The 21,157-nt window shown below is 39.3% G+C and overlaps 1 protein-coding gene and 1 long non-coding RNA gene across 2 annotated transcripts in view; both read left to right on the top strand.

The window, feature by feature from the left end:
* The window catches only part of TRPA1 (transient receptor potential cation channel subfamily A member 1), a gene marked incomplete at its 5' end in the record, with an annotated part of 39,315 nt that extends 33,038 nt beyond the window's left edge, over window positions 1–6,277 (top strand). Inside the window, 4 exons of the mRNA XM_084511042.1 lie at window positions 607–675; window positions 2,544–2,654; window positions 3,188–3,285; window positions 5,164–6,277. Coding sequence (XP_084367168.1) covers window positions 607–675; window positions 2,544–2,654; window positions 3,188–3,285; window positions 5,164–5,395 — 510 coding nt within the window. The 3' untranslated portion in view covers window positions 5,396–6,277. The remainder of the gene's footprint in view (window positions 1–606; window positions 676–2,543; window positions 2,655–3,187; window positions 3,286–5,163) is intronic.
* Window positions 6,278–16,311: 10,034 nt separating this feature from the next.
* Window positions 16,312–18,727, top strand: LOC311432899. The gene is made up of 3 exons (XR_014690408.1): window positions 16,312–16,553; window positions 16,640–16,808; window positions 16,924–18,727. It is a non-coding gene; the product is annotated as an uncharacterized lncRNA (long non-coding RNA).
* Window positions 18,728–21,157: the final 2,430 nt, after the last annotated feature.

The following is a 21,157-nucleotide window of genomic DNA, read 5'->3' as shown; positions in this document are numbered from 1 at the left end:
GAATTAAGGCTTAGTGCTCTGGGGTGATTCTGGACCAACATTCGCACATTTTGGTCTAACTTCATGTTGGAGAGAGTAAAGTAAATAAACAAAATTAAGTAAACAAAATGAACTGGAAAACCTATACGTAGTGAGAAAGGGCTAAAATAAAATGCATGTATAATAAAAATAATAATAATAGTTAAATCATTTTCAGCCATATTCCATTGAACATCAGTTATTGTATTTAGTAAATCAGGGTTTCACAAGAGATGAGCATTAATGATCAATTATTTTTTCTTAGATTATTTATTGTCACAGTGATAGTATTCAATCAGTGGTCAACATGTATTTTTCTCTTAACATAAAAGCAATCATGGATTACAGAAGAAGGGATTTTATTCTTGACAAATCTTTTACATTGTTTTTATTAGTAGTAGACAGTTGACCTTAAAAAAGCTTACTACATTTCTTGATATGTGTTTTTCAAATATGCACAAAGGAGTTGTGTTTCCAGATTCAAGTAAGCAAATTTAAATTTCAAGTTATCTGGACTTAAATGTGAGTGAGAAATACAACAATAAAAACACAATAAAATGTTTCTTTGATCCTGTGATGTATTTTTAGATTGGTTTGGCTGTTGGGGACATAGCTGAAGTGCAAAAATATGCTGCACTCAAAAGGATTGCAATGCAGGTGAGTAGCATACCATAGAAGCAACAACTATAGGAAGTAGATAGCATAACTAGAACACTATCAAGATAATTAACTAATTTATCATCAACATCCCTAACTAACATTCAACATCTCTATAAAGCAAATTGTTGAACATGGGCATCCTAACTTAACCTTATTTTCAATCATGGGAGTCACTGTCAAAAAAGCATATGTAAGCAGGTGCATTTTTAAGGAAATTAGAAGAGCCAGATCAATGAATTTTGAGTTATTTCAATAACAGAATGTCAAAGTGAATAAGTGCACTGTTTGAAACTGGAGTGTTGCATGTTAAGGTGAGTCAAAAGAGGGTCAAAGTACACGAGAATCAAAAGGAAGCCAAATGCATTGCAGTATACTGAATGCTCATGGTGGTTTGTGGACCAAGAAGATACTCTGCGATGCCAGGTATAACCAAGGAGCTTAGGGTCACATTTACAAGTGTATTTAGATACCTTAAGATGTATGTAGACATCTAACAGAATTTGCATTAAAAGCAGAAGAGTTTAGTAATTTATATGCCTTTTTACATTTATTTTAAGAAACACAAAATTTGTCATATATTTTTTTCCTTGTGAACTGCATATCAAGCTTGATTTTTCACAAGTGGAAATATGCTAAGTATACACCTGTCAACTAAAGAGTAAATATTGCTTCTCACAATGTGTTCATAGAAACTGGCTGTTCATATGCTGCAGAGAGAAGTGTCTTTGCTCATGTTCCCTGCTGGCTCTGCTTTTTCTAGAAAGTTTCAGAGCCTACATAGTGCCTATAAAAGCAGAGATGTGTACACAGACAGAATATCCAAAGACAAGAACAGTTCAGAAGTAACTTCTGCTGGTAGTTACATAACTTACAATTGTGTGCCGTACTGGCTTAGTTCAAGCATATTTGAAGAAATAAGTAACATTTCCTTCCAAGAGTTATAAAAAAGACTGAAGTAAAGGTATAAGGACAGTTAATGTTTTTCATCTGTTTAAGTATTTTGTTGCCAACAGAATGCTCAGGAATGGTGGTGTCTTGCCACTTTAGACAGTGCTGTGAAATCTTTATTAAGCATGTAACATTTAGTATGTTTGATAGGATTATGATTGTCTGCTTATAGGCTTATGCTGTATGTCCTTTTCTTTTAGATACATATGCTTAGTATTTCTGTAACAATGTGAGAATGAATGGAAAGGTGGCATCTGCTGAAAAGGCCACTTACATATTCATTTTACCTTTGGGAATACTTTACTCACAGGCATTCTACTGGCCTCCTAATCTATACTGGCTTTGCCAGAACCTAATAAAAGAATATAGCACAGTTAAAGAAAGAAAGATAACTCTCATTATTTGGTTTCAAAATCTGTTGCTATTATAAGTATTCTGTCTTTGAACTTTTTTGCTCTGTAATTCTATACTGTAACCCTCAAGGTAAAAAAGATGTTCATTTCACAAGAATTAACTCAGGTTTTTTATTTTTTAAAAACAAAACAAAACAAAACAAAAAACAACAACAACAACAACAACAACAACAACAAAAACATTTTAATTGTAAGAGTGCATAACTGTGGAATACTTAACTCTGCTAAAAAATCTCAATGCTGTTATAAATAGTGTCTAGTTATTAATAACTATTATTATCTAGTTATTATTAATTATTATTAATTATTATTAATACTGTTATTATCTAGTGTCTGAGCTACACAGATCAAATATTATACTACGGTGTGCAGTGTAGATATCCTCTAGGACTTGATATCTAGTAATAGTGATTTGAATGTAATGACATAATTGTTATTTTCATATTGTAATGTGTCATTATCTTAAGAGAATATATCTTACTCTAAATGCGAAATAATGTTTAGGTTAATCTTCACACAAACTTAGAGAAGAAGCTGCCATTTTGGTTCCTAAGTCGGGTGGACCAGGAATCAATCACTGTGTATCCTAACAGACCAAGATACTGTGGATTTATGGTAAGATGTTGAATCTTAGACTAAAGATTTCATATTTATATGTGTTATGATTGACTTAATTTGTACACAGATTGCTGGCAATGTTGTATTAATAAGACTTGATCATTATTTGATATCACTAGAAGCATGTTTAAACCTTGATTGTCTTCACTAAAAATGAACAGTTAAGTCTTCAGTTTGAGTGCAGCCCAATTTATTCAAATATAATTAGTGTTTGAGTTCTTAGTGATCTGTGACATTATGAGATGAGACAAGCTACAGAAGTCATTCAGACTGAAAATGTAATTACTCCCTTTTGGCATTTCTTCTTTTATTTGTTTACTTTTAATTTCAACTGTTGTTGGTAGAATGAATTTTCTGATTAAACACATTTTGCAAAACAAATGTTTGATATACTAAAAATAACTTTATAACTGAAATTGTTTTCAACTTTTAACAGTGTGTTGAAACTGTTACCATTCACCCTTTTGGGATTTTTAATCTGTTTTCAGACTATAAAATCTGGTTTCATTTTGGTACTTTGTTTTGTTTAGAGTGTGTTCCAGTATTGCTTTGGGTGTGAGGACTCTACCACAGATGCACAGAGCACTGATACAACCTTAGAACTGGAAGTTCTGAAGCAGAAATACAGGTATTCATTGTGTTACTTTATTACAGTAAGCACAGCGAAATTACAAATATATTATTTAAATGAAGTGTTCTAAAACTCAATGCTACACCTGAAAAGTAAAATCCAGTGTATCTTTTGTCCTTAAATAAGCTCAATCACTATGGCAACTTAGTATTTTATTTTATATTCTGTAATGTATTTACTTTCAAAATACTTGAGGGTTAGAGAAATATTTTTATCCCATGGCAGCAAAGGAGGTGGAGGTCAATTGTACATTAAACTGAACTAAACTAATGAGGAAAATGAACTTTCATTTCAAAATCAGAGGTTTGGATATGGAGGTTTTCCAGAGTTACACTAAAATTAAAATTAAAGTAATTCCAGTTGGTTTGCAGATACACACAATCTGTAACTGACATTGCAGTGGTCAGATGGTAAATCTGCTTCAGTTTTTTTTCCCAAAAAATTGATTGTTGTCCTGGTTCTCCTTCAGACAAATCATCTGTTTCCTAAAACCTTGGAAAGAATTCTCTGTATTGTACTTTTCTTACTTATCTTACCGATGTTATCCATAGGAATGGTTTCAGAAAAGCCTTCCATGAATGTACAGCTAGAAAAATCTATTTTTTTTTTCTCTCTCTCCCCCCCCATCAATGCCTCCCCTGCCTCCATATCCAAGCTCGTTCTGTCTCTCCTTTTAATCTACTGATTTTTTTTTGCCCTGCACATAATCTGATGAAGTATGTAGGACTGAAGCATGTAGGACACAGCAAGAATTGAGGGGCTGTGGATACACCCTACAAATGTTGGCAAGCCATGGAACTTAACAAGTCTTTCTTCAAGTCTATGCCACATCAGCGTATTATGAAACAGCATAGAACATACTCTTTGTTTTTCTACAAAGAGGGAAGAAAAATAATATTCTCTATAATTATAGAATTATTTGGAATGGAATAACTTGTGGCCACTTCACTATGGAAAATTCTGCTCCGAAAATATGTCTCAAAACTTCGTTTTACTGTGTTACCAACATGTTTTTGTTGTCAGAGTTCAAAACAGCATTCAGTTCCTGCTGAAGCTAGTGGCAATCAGCACCAAGTATTTACACTCTTTGTTTTGTTTTGTTTCATTTTGTTTTCATTAATGCTAGCTAATTGTTACACTACTTTAATTCTTATGGTACTTGATTGATAGCCACATGAAAACAACAGTAACTAAAGAAACCCCAAAGTGTTCTTCAAAGAGTCTTTTCAGTCACTCTCTATATGACTTTGTGCTGTAATTTTGTGAATTCTAAAAAGTAGAATTTTAAAAATCCTGCTTCACGCTTTCATAAAGACAGTTTCTACACACATTTACTATTTATTCCATTGTTCCTTAAAAGTTAACAGATAATGTGTTCTGTATGTGTGATGCTAAATGATGCTTTTTATTTGTATTGATTGCACTTTGGATAGCACTTTTAAAGAAATTAGTATGTGTCTCATCAGTTTGACACATGTGCTGTTAAAGTAGTTGTGAAGTCCACCAGGTGTCTGAATGCTTATTTGCTGTTGCACACCTGGTCTTTTTTTCCTTGCCATACTAATTGAGTCAGAACTATGGAAGAAAGTTCAGAATTTTACTTTATTTGAGAGTGAGACTGCTCTTACATTAAATATATGTCACTTATCTCAAGATCCATAAATCTGTTCTTTAATATAATTTCCTGGAACCTGGAAAAGTACCACAGCTTAAAAAATCAAATTTACTCCAGAGATAATTAGCAGAAGGGAGAAATTGAGGACTGACAGATCTTTTGTATCTGTCCTTTGAAACCAAATGGCAAAGCCCCTTTTATGCATATATTTTTTTTTTCTCTCTCTCACTCTTTTTTTTTTTTTTTTAATCTTCTTTTAGGCTCAAAGATCTATCAACCCTGTTGGAAAAGCAACACGACCTCATTAAACTGATTATACAAAAAATGGAGATAGTATCAGAGGCTGAGGATGAAGACAGCAATGATTTATTTCAGCACAAGTTTAGGAAAAGGCAGTTAGAACATAAGAATAGTAAATGGGATACAGTGTTAAAAGCTGTTAAAACAAATGTGCCTAACCCAAGCACAGAAAAGAACAATAGCTTCTTCTAGACATTTCTGTGATAGTATGGTGTATTAATATTTTGCTTTTCTTTGGGGTCAGTTATCTTAATGTCTGTGCATAATGTCAATGTGACACATTATTTATTCAAGTATAAAAATAAATTCAGATCCAAACAAGGATGTAGGTGCTCAAAACAGTATTTAAGGAGACTAAAGATGTCTACATCCAAAACTGTGATCCTGAAAGTAGCTGACTAATCAGGAAAGTGCCTAACTCACCAGATGCCAGCCTTGCTGTCCTGACAGTTCCCAAGGCTTCTTTCTAGGTCTATTCCTGAATTTGGCCCTAATGCTGTTATATACTTAACTACGATGCTTTCTGTTACAACTATTTTTAGAATTTCAGAATTTTTAGAAATTCAAATTCCAATTCATCTAGTGTTCAGATGTTTTGAGAGAGCCAATGGGCTTTATGTAGACTAACAAAAAGTAAGAAACTAACCTGGCAGATTCTTTGGAAGCTTTGCTGAGTAAGGACTGCAGGATCAGGCCTGAAAGGTAAGAAATAAAAAAGATTACAAAAATGTAATCTAAGGCAAGGACCATTTTCTTTTGTGGATAACTATATGCAATTCTCAGAGGAATCATTTGGACTAGTATGCCTATAGCAATGATAGAATGACATGCTAAATACTAGTAATTTACAACTTAATGTCCTTATACTGCTAGTGTGATTTTGGCCTTCCTGATATCCTGAAAACTGACCTTTCTGCTTTAATCTGCACACTGTTTTTGTTATTTACTAGATATTCAATGAATTATGTAATATACGGTAATATACCAGATGTGGAAATAAACATGAATTAAACTGTGTTTAAGTACCTGAGTATATTTGTTGCAAAAATAGTGCTAATAAACTAATTATGACTATATGTGGTTGCAGTCTTCTGTGGTATGCCTTTGAATTTAGACTATTTGTTTAAGAGCTTACTATGCATTAATTCTTCATGTAAGGAACAATTACTGTTCCTGTTTATTTAAAACCAAGGTAGACACCAGAAAATTAATTCTCACTGTACAGAACTTGTCCAATCCTCAAAAACCACAGAAAGATGCACTACTAATCAGGGAGACTTGTACCTTAAAATTACCATGGACAATGCTCTGTTCAGTAGGGAAAGTGCTTTCTCGTCCAACTGCTTTATCCCAGTTTTGAGACTTTTAATCCTTGCCTGGTAAATAGAAAAAGGAGGAGGTTATCACTTTTTTTTTTTCTTTTTTTTTTTTTTTTTTTTTCCTTCCTATTATGCTGTACTTATTAAGGTGAACCACAGCTTAATATCTAATGGTAATGGTAATGAGATTCAGGAAGCCCTTGGTGTTCGTTTCTTTTCACTCACCAGATTCACTGATGCCTTCGAATTCTGTAGCATAAATCCACAGCAGCTATCACTGAAAATGTTTGCTGTTAAGACTGAAGCTCTGTTCTGCTTTTGCCTCCCAAGATCTGAACAGGCATTTGGTATGTAAGTGTGACTCAATAAAATTAATCCCAAATAGCCTGAGGCAAAACATTCAGGCAATTAAATGGGTCATGGACATATGCATTGCTGGATGACTGTGTTCACAGTCGTACTCCTTGGTGCTCCACCACTTGTTGAGTCTGCCTCTGGACGAATTGTTTGTACCACCACTCTTACCTAGCACATAGCCACATAGCAGTGGCTTTTTTTTTTTTTTTTTTTTTTTTTTTTTTTAGACAGAGAGGGAGCGAGGAACATGTGCCACAAAGCACGTGGCATCTGCCCTGCAGGCTGCAGGAGGAGTTGCTGTGGGTTCTGGTTCAGGACCAAGTCTGACACATGACAGTGTGAAACAGGGAGAGTAAGCAGACAGAGTAAATAAGGTAAAAACAAAGGTAACTGTAGTCAAATGTATTTATTTAAATAAACTGTTCAGATTTTCTGAGCTACTGTTCATCTATGGCTCCCTCTGGCAGCTGAAACAGGAATGTCCAGGTTCTTGGGTTCAGGGCAAACTTGAAAAAAATGAAGATTTTTAATTCTTAAAGCCAGAAAAGTTATTTCAAATTGGTGACAATCTGTACCATTAACACTAGATGGCAGTAAGTGATAACATTTTTGAATAAATAAATTGGGCCTAAATGCATAGCTTTAAGTGAAAGGGAACAGCAACATGGTTACAACAGAAGCAAAGTAGTCATTACATAGTTTTGAAGTTTGAGCCTTTCAAGCAGAACTCTGATACACTTACACACAGCAGCCTCTTAGGACAGGGATTTAATGTTTTCTGAATTGTTAAATTTCGATTGGAGATTTTATTTATTTATTTATTTATTTTATTTTCTCAGGCTTTGCTGCTTTCATTCATTTAGCAGCTGTTATTATGACGGAAAATATGGATAACCATATCCATCCTTCTCGTGGAGGCATCCAAACCTGATATGAAAGCCACTGCATAGTTCGTCTGCATAGAGGACAATTTGATGGTGGGAGATAAGAAAATTCCAGATCTCTAAGTGGTTTTGTTTTATTTTATTTACCGTGAGTTAGCCATAGCAGGCTTGCAGCCTGTTAAAATTCATAGCATCTGCTTATCCACAAAACAGTGACCTACTAGTCACTAGTCTAGTGTGGGTCTAAATCCCAATATTGGTTCATAGTTAGGATGCCAATGCATATCATGGCATATAGAAGTGATTTTATTTAATGACAAGCTTCTGAAAAACTGTAGAGATGTAAAGTGTGTCATAATACATTTTAAAAAGAAAAATGCGTTCATATAATCAACTATCATTTACACATATAATATAAAAGCCATTATAAAGTAGACTGGTAATATTTTAAACCGTCTGGATTTAAGGAAAAACTATGATATATACATTGTTTACTGGAGAGTTTATATACAAATAGGTAGTTGAGTAGATATTGGGATCTATAAATATATTGTTATAGGTAGTTTCTCCTGGTTTTAGTATGCACTCTCAGGCCATGAGGGTAGAGTGGCAGAAGAGTAGTCATTTCCATTTTGGTGGTAGTAAGGCTATACAAACCAAGGGAAAAAGTAAAAAAGCTTACAGAGGTTGGGATACGTAGAGCCTAGATTTTAAGCTTAATGACGGAGCAGTTCTCAGCAGGTACAACAGTGGATAGAAAACAGTTTAACCACCTATATGTTAATTAATATTCAAACAAAAATCATTTTTGTCAAAGGTTTTTATATGGAAAAACAAGGTATTTTATAACTATCTAATATCACAACATTGAATTAGATATTTAACTCTGTATGGAAATCATCAGACTATGATTATTTGATTGCCTCATGATAGAAATACCTAACAGTCTCAGTGATCACAGCACCGAGCCTGCTGGAGTTCGAGGCATTTGGACAGCGCTCTCAGACACGTGGTATGATTTTTGTGTGGTCCTGTGCAGTGCCAGGAGTTGGACTTGATGAATCTTGTGGGTCTCTTCCAACTTGGGATATCCTATGACTCTATGATAAGTTTCGAGCTTACAAAACTTAGTACACATATTATCAATCAGAAGACAAATCACACGTTTAAGAAGAATTGTGTAGGCTGAGGTGAAGACAGTGGGTTATTTCAGCCATCTCTATAAACAATCCTGTTGGATACATCCATATATGTTAAATGAAAGTGTTAAAGTGTGAATTTTTCCACATAGGAATTATCTAACTACAGGTACATTCAACTGGAATTGGTTATTTGTCTGTGGATGTATCCACAACCTGTAAATGGTGTTTATCTGCATCTGATCTTCATCACCCACTTCCATTTAACAAGTAGCTCAGGGCTAACAGATCTCTAGAATGTGCTTACATGTGTGTGTAATTCAACCTTTACTTCACTATTTTCTTTCAAATTATTCTTCATGCTCACCATTTAAGTGTCCTAGTAGTCTTTCCTAAAATATCCAAATGCCAGAAGCATTATGGTGATTTCACTGTGGGTAACTGAAGAGAAAGTTAAACCATGAAGAATGCCATTGGCATTGTAACTGTTAATCTATGTGGAAATGCTTCCTGCTCTTTATTCAGGGTGCAGAGGGTACTGCAGGCACATATAGGTACCATTTCTCTCTCTCATGATCTTACATCAAGTATTTCTGATAGTGAGGGTAAGTATTCCAGCTCATTTCCTTCTGCTCAGCAGCACTCCTTAAGTGAGCAAAGAGAGCAACAATGTGGGCAAGGCAATGGCATAAAGTTCTTCTATCAAAACCAGGGCGGGGACATTCTGGGACATCTCCAATAGCTCTAGGAAGGTCACAAGTTGGGCCAAGAAGTGCTTGCTGCTGCAGTATGATTTGTCAGTCTGAAACAAATCAGCAGGGCTGTGGAACATGAGTGGCAGTGTGGTGGCTGCGGAACCCAGAGGTCCAGAGGCCTGGATTTCTAGTGAATGCATCAGACTGTTGTTAAAATGGTAATAATGCTGTGTCCACACGAATTGAAATCTGTTGGAGCGATGAAATACATCCTTACAAGCAAACCTGAAGTAAGCAACTTGGAAGTGGACTACAGTGAGGTTATTTTAGGATGGCAAAACCCAGTAGGTAGGTTATAACCTGCTCCAAACTCTGCAGTGTGCATATTTGTGTCCTTTTTGTGATGTTATGCTACTGGAACAAAGACAAAGCTGCACTATAAACCGACATTATATTATGGCTCTCATTTTGTCACCAAATAAATAACCTTGCATTCTCCTTTCTCTACTGTATGATGCCATGTTCTTACCTGCAACATCTTGAAGATGTGGCTGTGAAAAACACTTCAGAGCCAAGCGTAGCCATATCAGATCTCTAGGCAATACCTGCTGTGTGGTAAAATCTGTTGTAGAGGATGGGTAGAGGAGAAAACCCCCACTGAAATCAGCCAATAAGGTTTTAAAAACCTTAGGAGCTACATCTATTGATGAAGAATAGAAATCTGTATAATCAAAGAGATGGTCATCCTAACTGCTTAGGATTTTGTTTTGTAAACTTTATGCCCATAAGTAGAGCATGCAGCTAGAGGAGAAAAAAAAAAAAAAAAAAAAGGAAGTGAGAGAACACCCTTAGTTGGAGGACCCTAGAGAAGTAACCAGAGCAAAATTTTCCTTTAGATTGATTCCCTTTTATACCACTTCATCTGTCAGTGTAATGAAAGTTGCAACATAGTATTAAGCAATTTGAATTTATCTTTATATCAACCGTCTGATGGCAGGTGTGGCCAGAAATTAGACCCAAGGCATCAGTAGTAAATGGAGAAAGCGTAGGAATGTATGAACCCCCACCCTAGAGTTACTGACAGAAGGAGAGTGGAGTTTGATCTCTTTTTGAAATTAAGGGAAAGCTATTATGGATGGCACAGAATGTGAGAAAATCTTTGATTCAAACTGTAAGAGTGTTACATGAAGGCAGCATCTTCTGAGCTGTACAAAGATAGAGGGTGGTACCAAGCTGTACCTCAGCTCACGAGGTGACAGAGAGCTCCTGTGCATCTCCATACCATATATGTAGTTATGTAGTCTGTGCAGGGGCAACTTGAGAATGTCTGAGCCTCTTGCATAAAGATGTTGGCATCCATCTAGTTTAGAAAGGAAAGAATTGGGAAATGCAGGAAATATAATATCACAATTGTCAAGAGAGAAAGTGCTTCAGACACTTAACTCCTTTGCAAAGGAGTTTCTGTGCTTGCAGAGATGCGTTACATTAGTTTTGTGGCAATGCAATTTAGTTTTGGAAGTTGTCTTGCCCTTTTCTACATCTGTAGCCTCCTTCCTGCATCCAGAGGAGAAGCTGTGAAGCTTGACGTTACAAATCTCTTATGCAGAATATAAACCCCACAAAGTTAAGGTAGTTGTTCATCTTGGACGGGGTACGTTTGAATCCAAAACTCATCTTTAGGATAGAAGCAAGGTATTAAGCTCTTTCTGTTAATAGGAACGTGAGTCTTTCTGCCTGGAGCACAATTCAACAGAGCAGTCAACCATTTCTTTAGCTTTGAAGATGCTGAAATGGACCCTGGGTTAAAAAGAACCGGTTCCCAGCCTGCCTCGAAAGGTAGTTGTTTAGTGCTAAAATGTGAGTTTCCTTTCTGGTACATGAACATCCTAGCCTTAAGATTTTCAGTACTCAGTCACGGTCCCCAGAGTGTTTTGAGAGGGATTGTACTCCCCTTACCTAATGTGGGAATCCCGTTTTTTGTGCCTCAAGGGTCAATGGTGTAAGGCACTTAGAAATCATTGTGGATTGTGGTTGTTGTCAATTGTCACGGTAATTAAGGCCATGCAAGTACCTTCTACTCCTTCTTCTTCCCTTTCATTTGTTGTCCGGTTACTACTCAATATTACACATTTGCTGAGATGTCCTAAAAAAAGCATTACATCCTAATGTTAACAACTCTTGTTTTTTCTTTCTCTAGGTCTGCCAGTAGCTGACAAGGTAGAAAGGTGACCTCTTCTCTTTCATTCTTGTGAAGTTAGAGGCAGTGCCCATTTAAACTGTGGCTGAGGCTCTGCGATGGTGCAAGTCTATCTTACTCCTTCAAATTCAGTGATGCTGCCAGAGTTTTCAGTAATAAACTTTGAAGGATTCAACCACTCTAAAGCTTTTGGACAGTGGCAATTATCTGAAAACATTCCTACAGGTTTATCTTCTTCGTCTACGTTTGTTTGCTCTCTCCATCTCATTCAAAGCAGTCAGGACTGGTTTGCTTCCCCCTTCTCTGGAAATTTGCACTAGGAACCATTGTTAGAATCAGAATCCTGATCTGAGAGCACAATGAAAAATGTTGCACTCCAACGTGGACATTGGAGAGGAAAATGTTCATGTATACGTCAGTATGGTACTCAAACAGCTGCTTACACCTTTTAACTTTTAAACCTGAGAAGCAACAAGTAGTTTCTATGTTGCCCTTGGGGATAGTGTACTCTTCTGTACTTTGCTTCTATACAAACAGCTCAAAATTTTAAAGTCATGTTGTCGCTCATACCACCAAACAACCTTGCACGGCATTACACGTTCCCCCCGAGATAGATCTTGCCCTGAATGTGAGACCAGACAAGGAAATAATGCCGGCACGTAAAACTAACTCGTAAATACATCTCTTTTTGGCTGTTTTTGTTTTGTTTTGGTGCTTTGTGGGGCTTAGCTGTACTTCAGTGAGATGAATGTCTTCTGGTGTGAACTGAAATTATACCTCTATGCCACAAAGTCCCTCTATTTTTTTTTTTTTTTTTTTTTGGGGGGGGGGGGGGGCTTGGGGAGGGGAGAGGAGGGTGTTGATAATTCCTTGTGGACACCTGAAGGAGTTGCAAAATAATAAAATTTAGGTGAAGGAAAAGTTCCTTCTCTTAATTTCTGTCGTTGTTTTTCTTTTCCATCTGGTCATAAAATGAAGGTCCCATTTTCTGGCTTTTGGCAAAGTGCAAGCGTGCTGAAACAGTTCACGTTACATAGACTGTATTTGTCTGAAATGATAATATCATACCTATAAATATCAAAAGCAGCCTATGCCTCCTGGACTGTTTTATGCCTTTGCTTTTGTTACTATGTCCTTGTAAGTCTTCAACAGGGAAATGAAATTACCCTATACAGAAGAAACACCATCCAGAAGAAACTTCAGGTGCTAGGGCCTGAATTTTCACTGAAACCAAAGGCAGGTATCTTACTGACGTGAAGAAAGGGGCTTTAATCTATCCTGGTTTGTTTACTAATGAAGGAGCGTGAAAGAGATGCATGTCCTTGTCTCTGAAGAGGAGGCGAAGGAACAGCTAGTGCAAGGAACACAAAATTCAGTTATGCCAAACTAACAGGTGGTTGTATCCCAGCTTGGAGACCGCAACACAGACCCACCTAGGTTGGAAGAGACCTCCAAGATCACGTAGTCCAACCTCTGACATAACACTAACAAGTCTTCCACTAAGCCGTATCCCTAAGCTCCACACCTAAACATCTTTTAAAGACCTCCAGGGATGGTGACTCGACCACTCCCCTGGGCAGCCTGTTCCAATGCCTAATGATCCTTTTGGTGAAGAAGTTCTTCCTAACATCCAGTCTACACCTCCCCTAGTGCAACTTTAGCCCATTCCCCCTCGTCCTATCACCAGGCACATGTGGGAACAGACCAACCCCCACCTCGCTACAGCCTCCTTTAAGGTATCTGTAGAGTGCGATAAGGTCGCCCCTGAGCCTCCTCTTCTCCAGACCGAACAATCCCAGCTCCCCCAGCCGCTCCTCATAAGACTTGTTCTCCAGGCCCCTCACCAGCTTTGTTGCCCTTCCCTGGACTCACTGGAGCCCCTCAATATCCTTCTTGTAGCGAGGGGCCCAGAACTGAACATAGTAATTGGGGTGCGGCCTCACCAGAGCCAAGTACAGGGGCACAATGGCTTCCTTAGTCCTGCTGGCCATGCCGTTTCTTGTACGAGCCAGGATGCTGTTGGCCTTCTTGGCCACCTGAGCACACTGCTGGCTCATATTCAGTCGACTAGCCACCAGTACTCCCAGGTCCTTCTCTGCCAGGCAGCTTTCTAACCACTCAGATGGCTTTTCCAACCATCTTCAAACTTCCAGATCTAGAGGAACACTTTGGCTGCAGCCTAAAAGCCACGTGCACGTAAGCTGCCGCAAGCCAGCCAACCTTCTTCCCATGACCTGCCAGGAAACAGCAATGTAGGCATGTAACCAAATTAAAGCCAAAACTTGCAGCCCAGTCCTTGACCTGAATAGTGAGTGAGGATCCGGAGCCTGGCATTTATGCGTGATAGCTTCTACGCAGATGAAGTAAATACACCCCGGGTGCCCTGAGCTGGAGGACCACGATGGTGGGAATAATCAACTCCCAACCGACCCTGAACGTGTGCGGGATTTGCTGCTCCACCTGGATCTATACAAGTCCGTGGGACAAGGTGGGATTCATCCCAGGGTGCTTAAGGAACTGGCTGACGCCATCGCAGGACCTCTCTCAATTATTTTTCAATGATCTTGTGAATCTGGAGAGGTCCCAGTGGACTGGAAGCTGGCAAATGTCATACCAATTTTCAAGAAGGGCAATAAAATAGACTGTGGCAACTACAGGCCTGTCAGTCTCACATCAGTGCCTGGTAAAATTCTGGAGAAGATGATCCTTGAAGTTCTTGAAGCACACCTGGGGGACAATGCAGTCATTGGTCCCAGCCAACATGGGTTCATGAGGGGTAGGTCCTGCCTAACAAATCTGAATTCCTTTTATGATAAGATCACCCATCTAGTTGATCAAGGGAAACCAGCTGACATGATCTTTTTGGACTTGAGCAAAGCTTTTGACATGGTTTCCCGTGGGATCCTACTGGACAAAATGTCTAGCATACAACTTAACAAACACATCATACGGTGGGTGAGCAATCGGCTGACAGGCAGGGCTCAAGGGCTTGTGGTAAATGGGGCCACATCAGGCTGGTGCATGGTCACTAGTGGGGTCCCTCAAGGCTCCATTTTAGGGCCGGTCCTCTTCAATGTTTTTATAAACGATTTAGATGTAGGACTAGAAGGTGTTTTGAGCAAATTTGCTGTTGGCACCAAACTTGGAGGAGTTGCAGACTCGGAGGAGGGTGGAAAGGCCTTGCAGAGAGATCTGGGCAGATTGGAGAGCTGGGCGATCACCAACTGCATGAAGATTAACAAGAGCAAGTGCCGGGTCCTGCACCTGGGACAGGGCAACCCTGGCTATACGTACCGACTGGGTGACGAGATGCTGGAGAGCAGCCCCACAGAGAGGGATCCGGGGGCGGTGGTTGACAGCAAGTTGAACATGAGCCAGCAGTGTGCCCTGGCAGCCATGAGGGCCAACCATATCTTGGGGTGCATCAAGCACGGCATTGCTGGTCGATCGAGGGAAGCGATTGTCTACTCTGCTCTACTCTGCGCTGGTGCAGCCTCACTTCGAGTACTGCATGAAGTTCAGGGCACCACAGTACAAGAAGGACATTAAACTGCTGGAGAGTGCCGAGAGGAGGGCGACGAAGATGGTGAAGGGCCTAGAGGGGAAGCCGTATGAGGAGCGGCTGAGGTCACTGGGCCTCTTCAGCCTGGGGAAGGGGAGGCTGAGGGGGGACCTCATTGCAGCGTACAACTTCCTCGCGTGGGGGAGTGCAGAGGCAGGTGCTGACCTATTCTCCGAAATCACCAGTGATAGGACCCACGGGAATGGTGTTAAGCTGAGGCAGGGAAGGTTTAGGCTGGACGTCAGCAAGAGGTTCTTCACCGAGAGGAGGGTGGTCGCACACTGGAACAGGCTCCCCAGGGAACTAGTCACTGCACCAAGCCTGTCTGAATTTAAGAAGAGATTGGACTGTGCACTTAGTCACGTGGTCTAAACTTTTGGGTAGACCTGTGCGGTGCCAGTAGTTGGACTTGATGATCCTTATGTGTCCCTTCCAGCTCAGGATATTCTATGATTCTATAAATAGTGTAGTCAGAGGTCATGGGGCTAGATTTAGAAAAGTCCTGCATAAAGAAGGGATCTCAGAGAAGAAAATGTAAATAACATTAATATCAAGAAAAGGAATTCTGATTGCTAAATTCTTTATCTGTCATGACTAGACAGATGAAAATCTATGATGGCAAGTTTGCCTTTAAGGTCATTTTATTTTTTATTAATTTATTTTATTTATTTGTATTTATTTTTTTAACAGGCTCTGTACTAATTTTGCTCACAGAATGACTAACAGAAATATGACCCTTGTGCACCTTTTGTAGTTAATTCATTAGGTCAACTGTAACCACTAAGCCCCTTGTCAGGTTATTTCTACTAGTGATAAGGAGCAATAGACCTTAAAACTTTGAAGCCAGGTAGACGAACTTATTCCACAAGGTCTCTTGGCTCCACCCTTGTTAAGTGAAACCTGCCAGGTGTGGGTCATTTGACCTTTGCTATATAGGAAGCCTGAGGACTTGTGGGGGAATTGCCTCCCCAGGAGAGACCGAGGCTTGGGTTGTCTAGGGTGTTTTTCTCTCATGGTGAATCGGGCTCAGTGTTCCCTACTAGGCTACTTTTCCTTCATGTTTTCTGCTCTCTCTGTGAAGTAGTTTTAGAGACTCTATGAACTGGTTACATTGGTGGTGCCTTCTTCAGAAGAACCCTGGTGGCACTATTTCACTGCGAAGCACTTTGGAAGTGACTCAAGTTCAGAAGACAGCAGGTAAGTGTTCCTGGGTTCTGTGGTTGTTACTGTTGAGGAGTTTGAGTACTTCCTTCACCTTGTCTGTTTTCTATGAAATTACTTAGGTGGATTCTAAGCTCCCTTCCAAGCACTGGAGGAAAAAAAAAAAGGTCTCAGAAGCCCAAGTGCACACAGGTCAGCCTGAAGTTGAAGAAGGTTCTTAAGTATTTGGAAGATTGAAAAATGGGCTGTGTGAAAAAGGTGCCTTAACGTGAATGCAGATTTTGCCTTGTGGTAAGTAGAAACAGGTTGAGATGGATACTGGTGGAAAGATTTCTACTTTGACTAAGTGGAAATCATGAGAATGTGTTGTTGTTCATAAAAGAAACACTGTTTTCGCAATATGCAGGTCAAAAGCGGTATGAAGAAAGTCTGTCATCTTCCCTTCAGGCCTGGGTCTCAGCTGGAGACTGCTTCCTGAACAGGTCCAGCAACTTGAAGAGAATTGAACTTCCTCCCACGCTCTATGAACCAGAGTCTCAGCTATCAGGGGTAAACGTCTTTCTGTGCAAGAAAGATGAAATTGAGGTGCAGAATAGAGGCGCAGACTTGAGGCAAGCTCAGAAGGGGAGAAATCTCAGCAATGTTAAGAGTTTAGAAATCAAGACAGGAAATAATGCAAGTGATGAGAAGCAAGGTATTTTGTATTGTCTGGAGATTGGGAATCATAGGTTAGAAAGCAGAGAAAGATCTAAAGCTATTCATGTCATAAGTAATAGTATTCTTAATATCTATTTATCCAGAGAGGTGACAATAGTCTAAAATTGATCAATAGCAGGAAACCGGGGACTGACAAAAACAGAAAGTGCAAATGGGCCAGAAAAAAAATGAAGGGAGAGAAACTTGGAGTGACACGGACAACAGTGTAATCATTCTAGAAAATAATGAAAGCCCCAAGAGGCCACTTGCCCAGTCTGAGTGCCACGGTGGTGCTTCAAGGACCATCTGATTCAGCTGCATTCAGCCATGTGAGATCGAGGACAAGGAGAGCTAAGATCATTTAAACTTTTAAAGCCAGGAAGCGTGTTTTGCAACTCAGTCCTAATGACAATGCTTGGAGCTGGCAATGTCCACTGGAACAATTTGGCAAGGAAGCATGGAAGCGATGCTGTGATAGATAGGCATAATGGACTGCAGAATAATTTCTCATCACTGAGGTGACTCACTTCCTGCCAACCCACATTTTAACGTTTATTGGCATCTTTTCCCCATGGTTGTGATAATTACAGTTGCATTAAATGGATGCAAGCAATCATGGTAAAAGTTACCACTGGCGCTGTTACTTTGTCATGGGGAAAGGAGCATCTATTTCAAAGAATTTGGTCTATTGTATTTCATCTGGAAGGTGATCCACATCTGTGCATGAAGAAGTAAAGGATGGTGGCTTGTGGTATTGTTGGGGCAAGAGACAGCTGCACTTTCTCAGACTGAAATAGTATATGTTGCATTAGCACTGATCAGCCTTCAAGTACTCTTTTGACACTAGGGACATTCTCTCTCAGAAGCATTCGTATCTCTGCCTTCTGCTTTGTATATTAAACCTCTTTTCTCACTGCATCTGCTGCTGGAATGCCATCTTCAGTGGCCACCAGGCCTCTGCTAGGCTATGAGAACAGAAATGATGACCACAGCTGAGTGGGTCCTTTCAGCACCTAAACTTACCAACAAAATTCCAAGTTATTAAAACTGAAGAAACTCTGTGTGAGGGGACAGGCAGAATTGGATTCACATTTTCAGCTTGGGTAGAGTACTCGGCCAAGGCACTGACACCTTCATTTCATTATCCTAAGAACAAGGTATCTGTAGGTAACAGGTTTGTATGCATGCATTATATTTTAGATAAAAGCTGGGAAGCAGAGAGATCTTATCATCTAGAACCCCAGACCCCAGTTTGCTCCAGTAGGATATGCTCTCACATATCTGTGATGATGACAAGACTACAGTATTTCAGGTCTTTAATATGACTGCTCCTCTTCATTGACAGGAGCAGGAGAGAAACGGTTTTGCTTTGGGGAAATTTCAGCATGTCTTCAGGTCTGTGCCACTGCAGAAGCACGGCATCCAGGGTGTTATACATAATATCTATTTTCCTCTGTAAACAAAACAGATTCCTCTATAAAACAAATAAATAGAAGTAAATTAAGTGCTTTCAAGTTTAAGACAGATCTTGCTGGGAGCATGATGAAGAGACAAAAAAAGAAATATTTGTTCTAGACAAAAGAATCATTGTTATTCTTCAGAACAGGATCATTTCTCACATTTAGCATGGCACATGGGATGCAAATCACTTAGAGAAGAAGAAAAAATATGGGAATGCTGTTCCTTCATCCTAACAAGCTAAGAATAAAAGTCACTGCCTCCTAAATGTGCTGTTATCCCAGAGCTGTTTTGGTTACTGTTATGATGAGTTTCTGCCAGAAGTCAAGCATTAATGAACTACATTCATTGCACACCAGCACATGAACGTGTAATACTGTTACTAATTGTTGATAGGAAATTTAACTTTTAATGTAGAAAGAGAAATGTAATGAGGTTTCAGTGTGGCCTGGACTGTCTGCAAGGACATTTTATTTATAGTGAGGCCTCACATTGTTTATTGCCAAGTTAAGGACTGTACTAGTAGTTTTGTCTGTTGTCTGGCCAGAAGGTGGTTTTGTCTAGCCTTGACCATAAGAACTCAGCTTTTCTAAATGTAGGAAGGGACAACTACTGATTCTCTGGGAAAAGTAACAAACCGGCCCATTTAAATATGGAGTATGTGAAGTAAAAGAAACCCATGGTGGACAGTTCATCAAATGAAATGCTTTTTGACAAAATGCATACTAGCTTACTGTCTGGAAAAAACAGAGGCAACTTCTTTGAGCTAAGCAAAAGGATGTGTAAATGTGCATTTATGTCTGAACATCTGATTAGTAATGCTCCACGTACTTATATTGAAATAATTAATGTCTTTATTTTTTGCCCATATACAAATACATATAATATAGCATTATTTTAACTATTATATATGTATGATGATGCATTATATATGAAATAAATGGTTGGTATTTCACACCAGTGATAGTGGCAATCCATGTACAGGGTTAGAGTGTGGCCCCCATCTCCAAGTGGAGGATGGGGGGGCACACTACAGCCAAGAGTAGAGGATATGGGACTGCCTGCACAAAGAGAGGTAGTCAATAGGCAGAGGAGCACCTCTTCTCTGAGATGTGTGGGATGGGCTGGATCTGGTTCTCAAGGGCCAAAATGTTTCCATTGTCAAATTTTAGCTGGCTTGTTAAAAATGATTTATTTATTTATTTGTTTATTCCTGCATGCAAAAGAAAAGTTGAGAGCTTGACTCTCAGCCTTCTCTAGTAAGTTTGTAGGAGGTGTTCTGAGTAGGTGTACATTGTTTCATTTTGAGAAAAGTCTGACATGCTTGCCTAGGATGTGTTTCAAATTTTAATTCTTGGAAATCTGGTCCAAGTCTGGGCATTGACTATCTCTCCCTTAAGAAAGCTAGCTGATATTCCTGTAGAACATGCACTGCTTTGTGAAGAAGTTTCACATACAAAGAAAAAGACAGGGAGTTGTACATTACCTCAGCCTTTAACTTCAACCCACCAAGCTTTGCTAGTTAATAGACATGGGCTGATTTTATTTCATTACAACTTGTTCCTTGGCTAGTTATAGTAAGTCTTTCTTTCCAAGCATGAAAAAACTTTCATGGTTCTTAATTAACATATTAAACTAGTCAAAAGATTTTGGTACTTTTTTTCATTCCTTCATCTGAAGCAAATAAGTGATATTTTGTTTTGAAGCCTTCTCTGTAAAATAAATAAAAAAGTTTTAGGTATGTAAAAATATATGCTACATTATGTTAGATTACAAAGAGAGAAATGACTGTGATCAGAACCCTGCACTTCCAACCTCCTATCCTCCAGGCATGATGGGTCTTGTGGAAGGGATGAAGGCAATCCAAAGGTTTTGCTGTCACAACCTAGGAAAATCATCTGGAGAAGTGAAAGAAACAGTTTCCCACAAGCTGTTACAGGAAGGCAAGGAGGAAATACGTGTTTCTGAACACAGTAACAGGATGTTAGAAAGTGAAGGTGATAGGCAAAACTCATCAGCTGTGGCCTGCATTAGGGAAACCTCCCATGACCTGGTGGTTCCCTGTGTCCATTCCTCCCTTATACCAAACCTGAATGTTGCTTTGCAGCAGCTGAGGTGGATCTGGGATATCTTCTCTTCCTGAGTCCAGTCATACAACTGGTATCACCCCTGGGAGAGATCAGGCATAGGGTGTGCTACCCCCTCAATACCCTTTCCTGTCCAGGGCACACAGAATCACAGAATGGTTTAGGTTGAAAAGGACCTTAAAGATCATCTAATTCCACCCTCCCTGCTATGGGCAGGAACACCTCCCGCTAGACCAGGTTGCTCAATGCCTCATCCAACCTGGCCTTGGACGCTTTCAGGGATGGGGCATCCACAGCTTCTCTATGCCAGTGCCTCACCACCCTCTGAGTGAAGAATTTCTTCCTTATATCTGTTCTAAACCCACCCTCTTTTAGTTTAATGCCATTCCCCTTTGTCAC

Source organism: Aythya ferina (genome assembly GCF_964211825.1).
Source record: "Aythya ferina genome assembly, chromosome: 2".
NCBI classification, from domain to species: domain Eukaryota; kingdom Metazoa; phylum Chordata; class Aves; order Anseriformes; family Anatidae; genus Aythya; species Aythya ferina.
The sequence above is the reverse complement of the archived record's forward strand: the minus strand, read 5'-3'. Positions and strand labels throughout refer to the sequence as shown.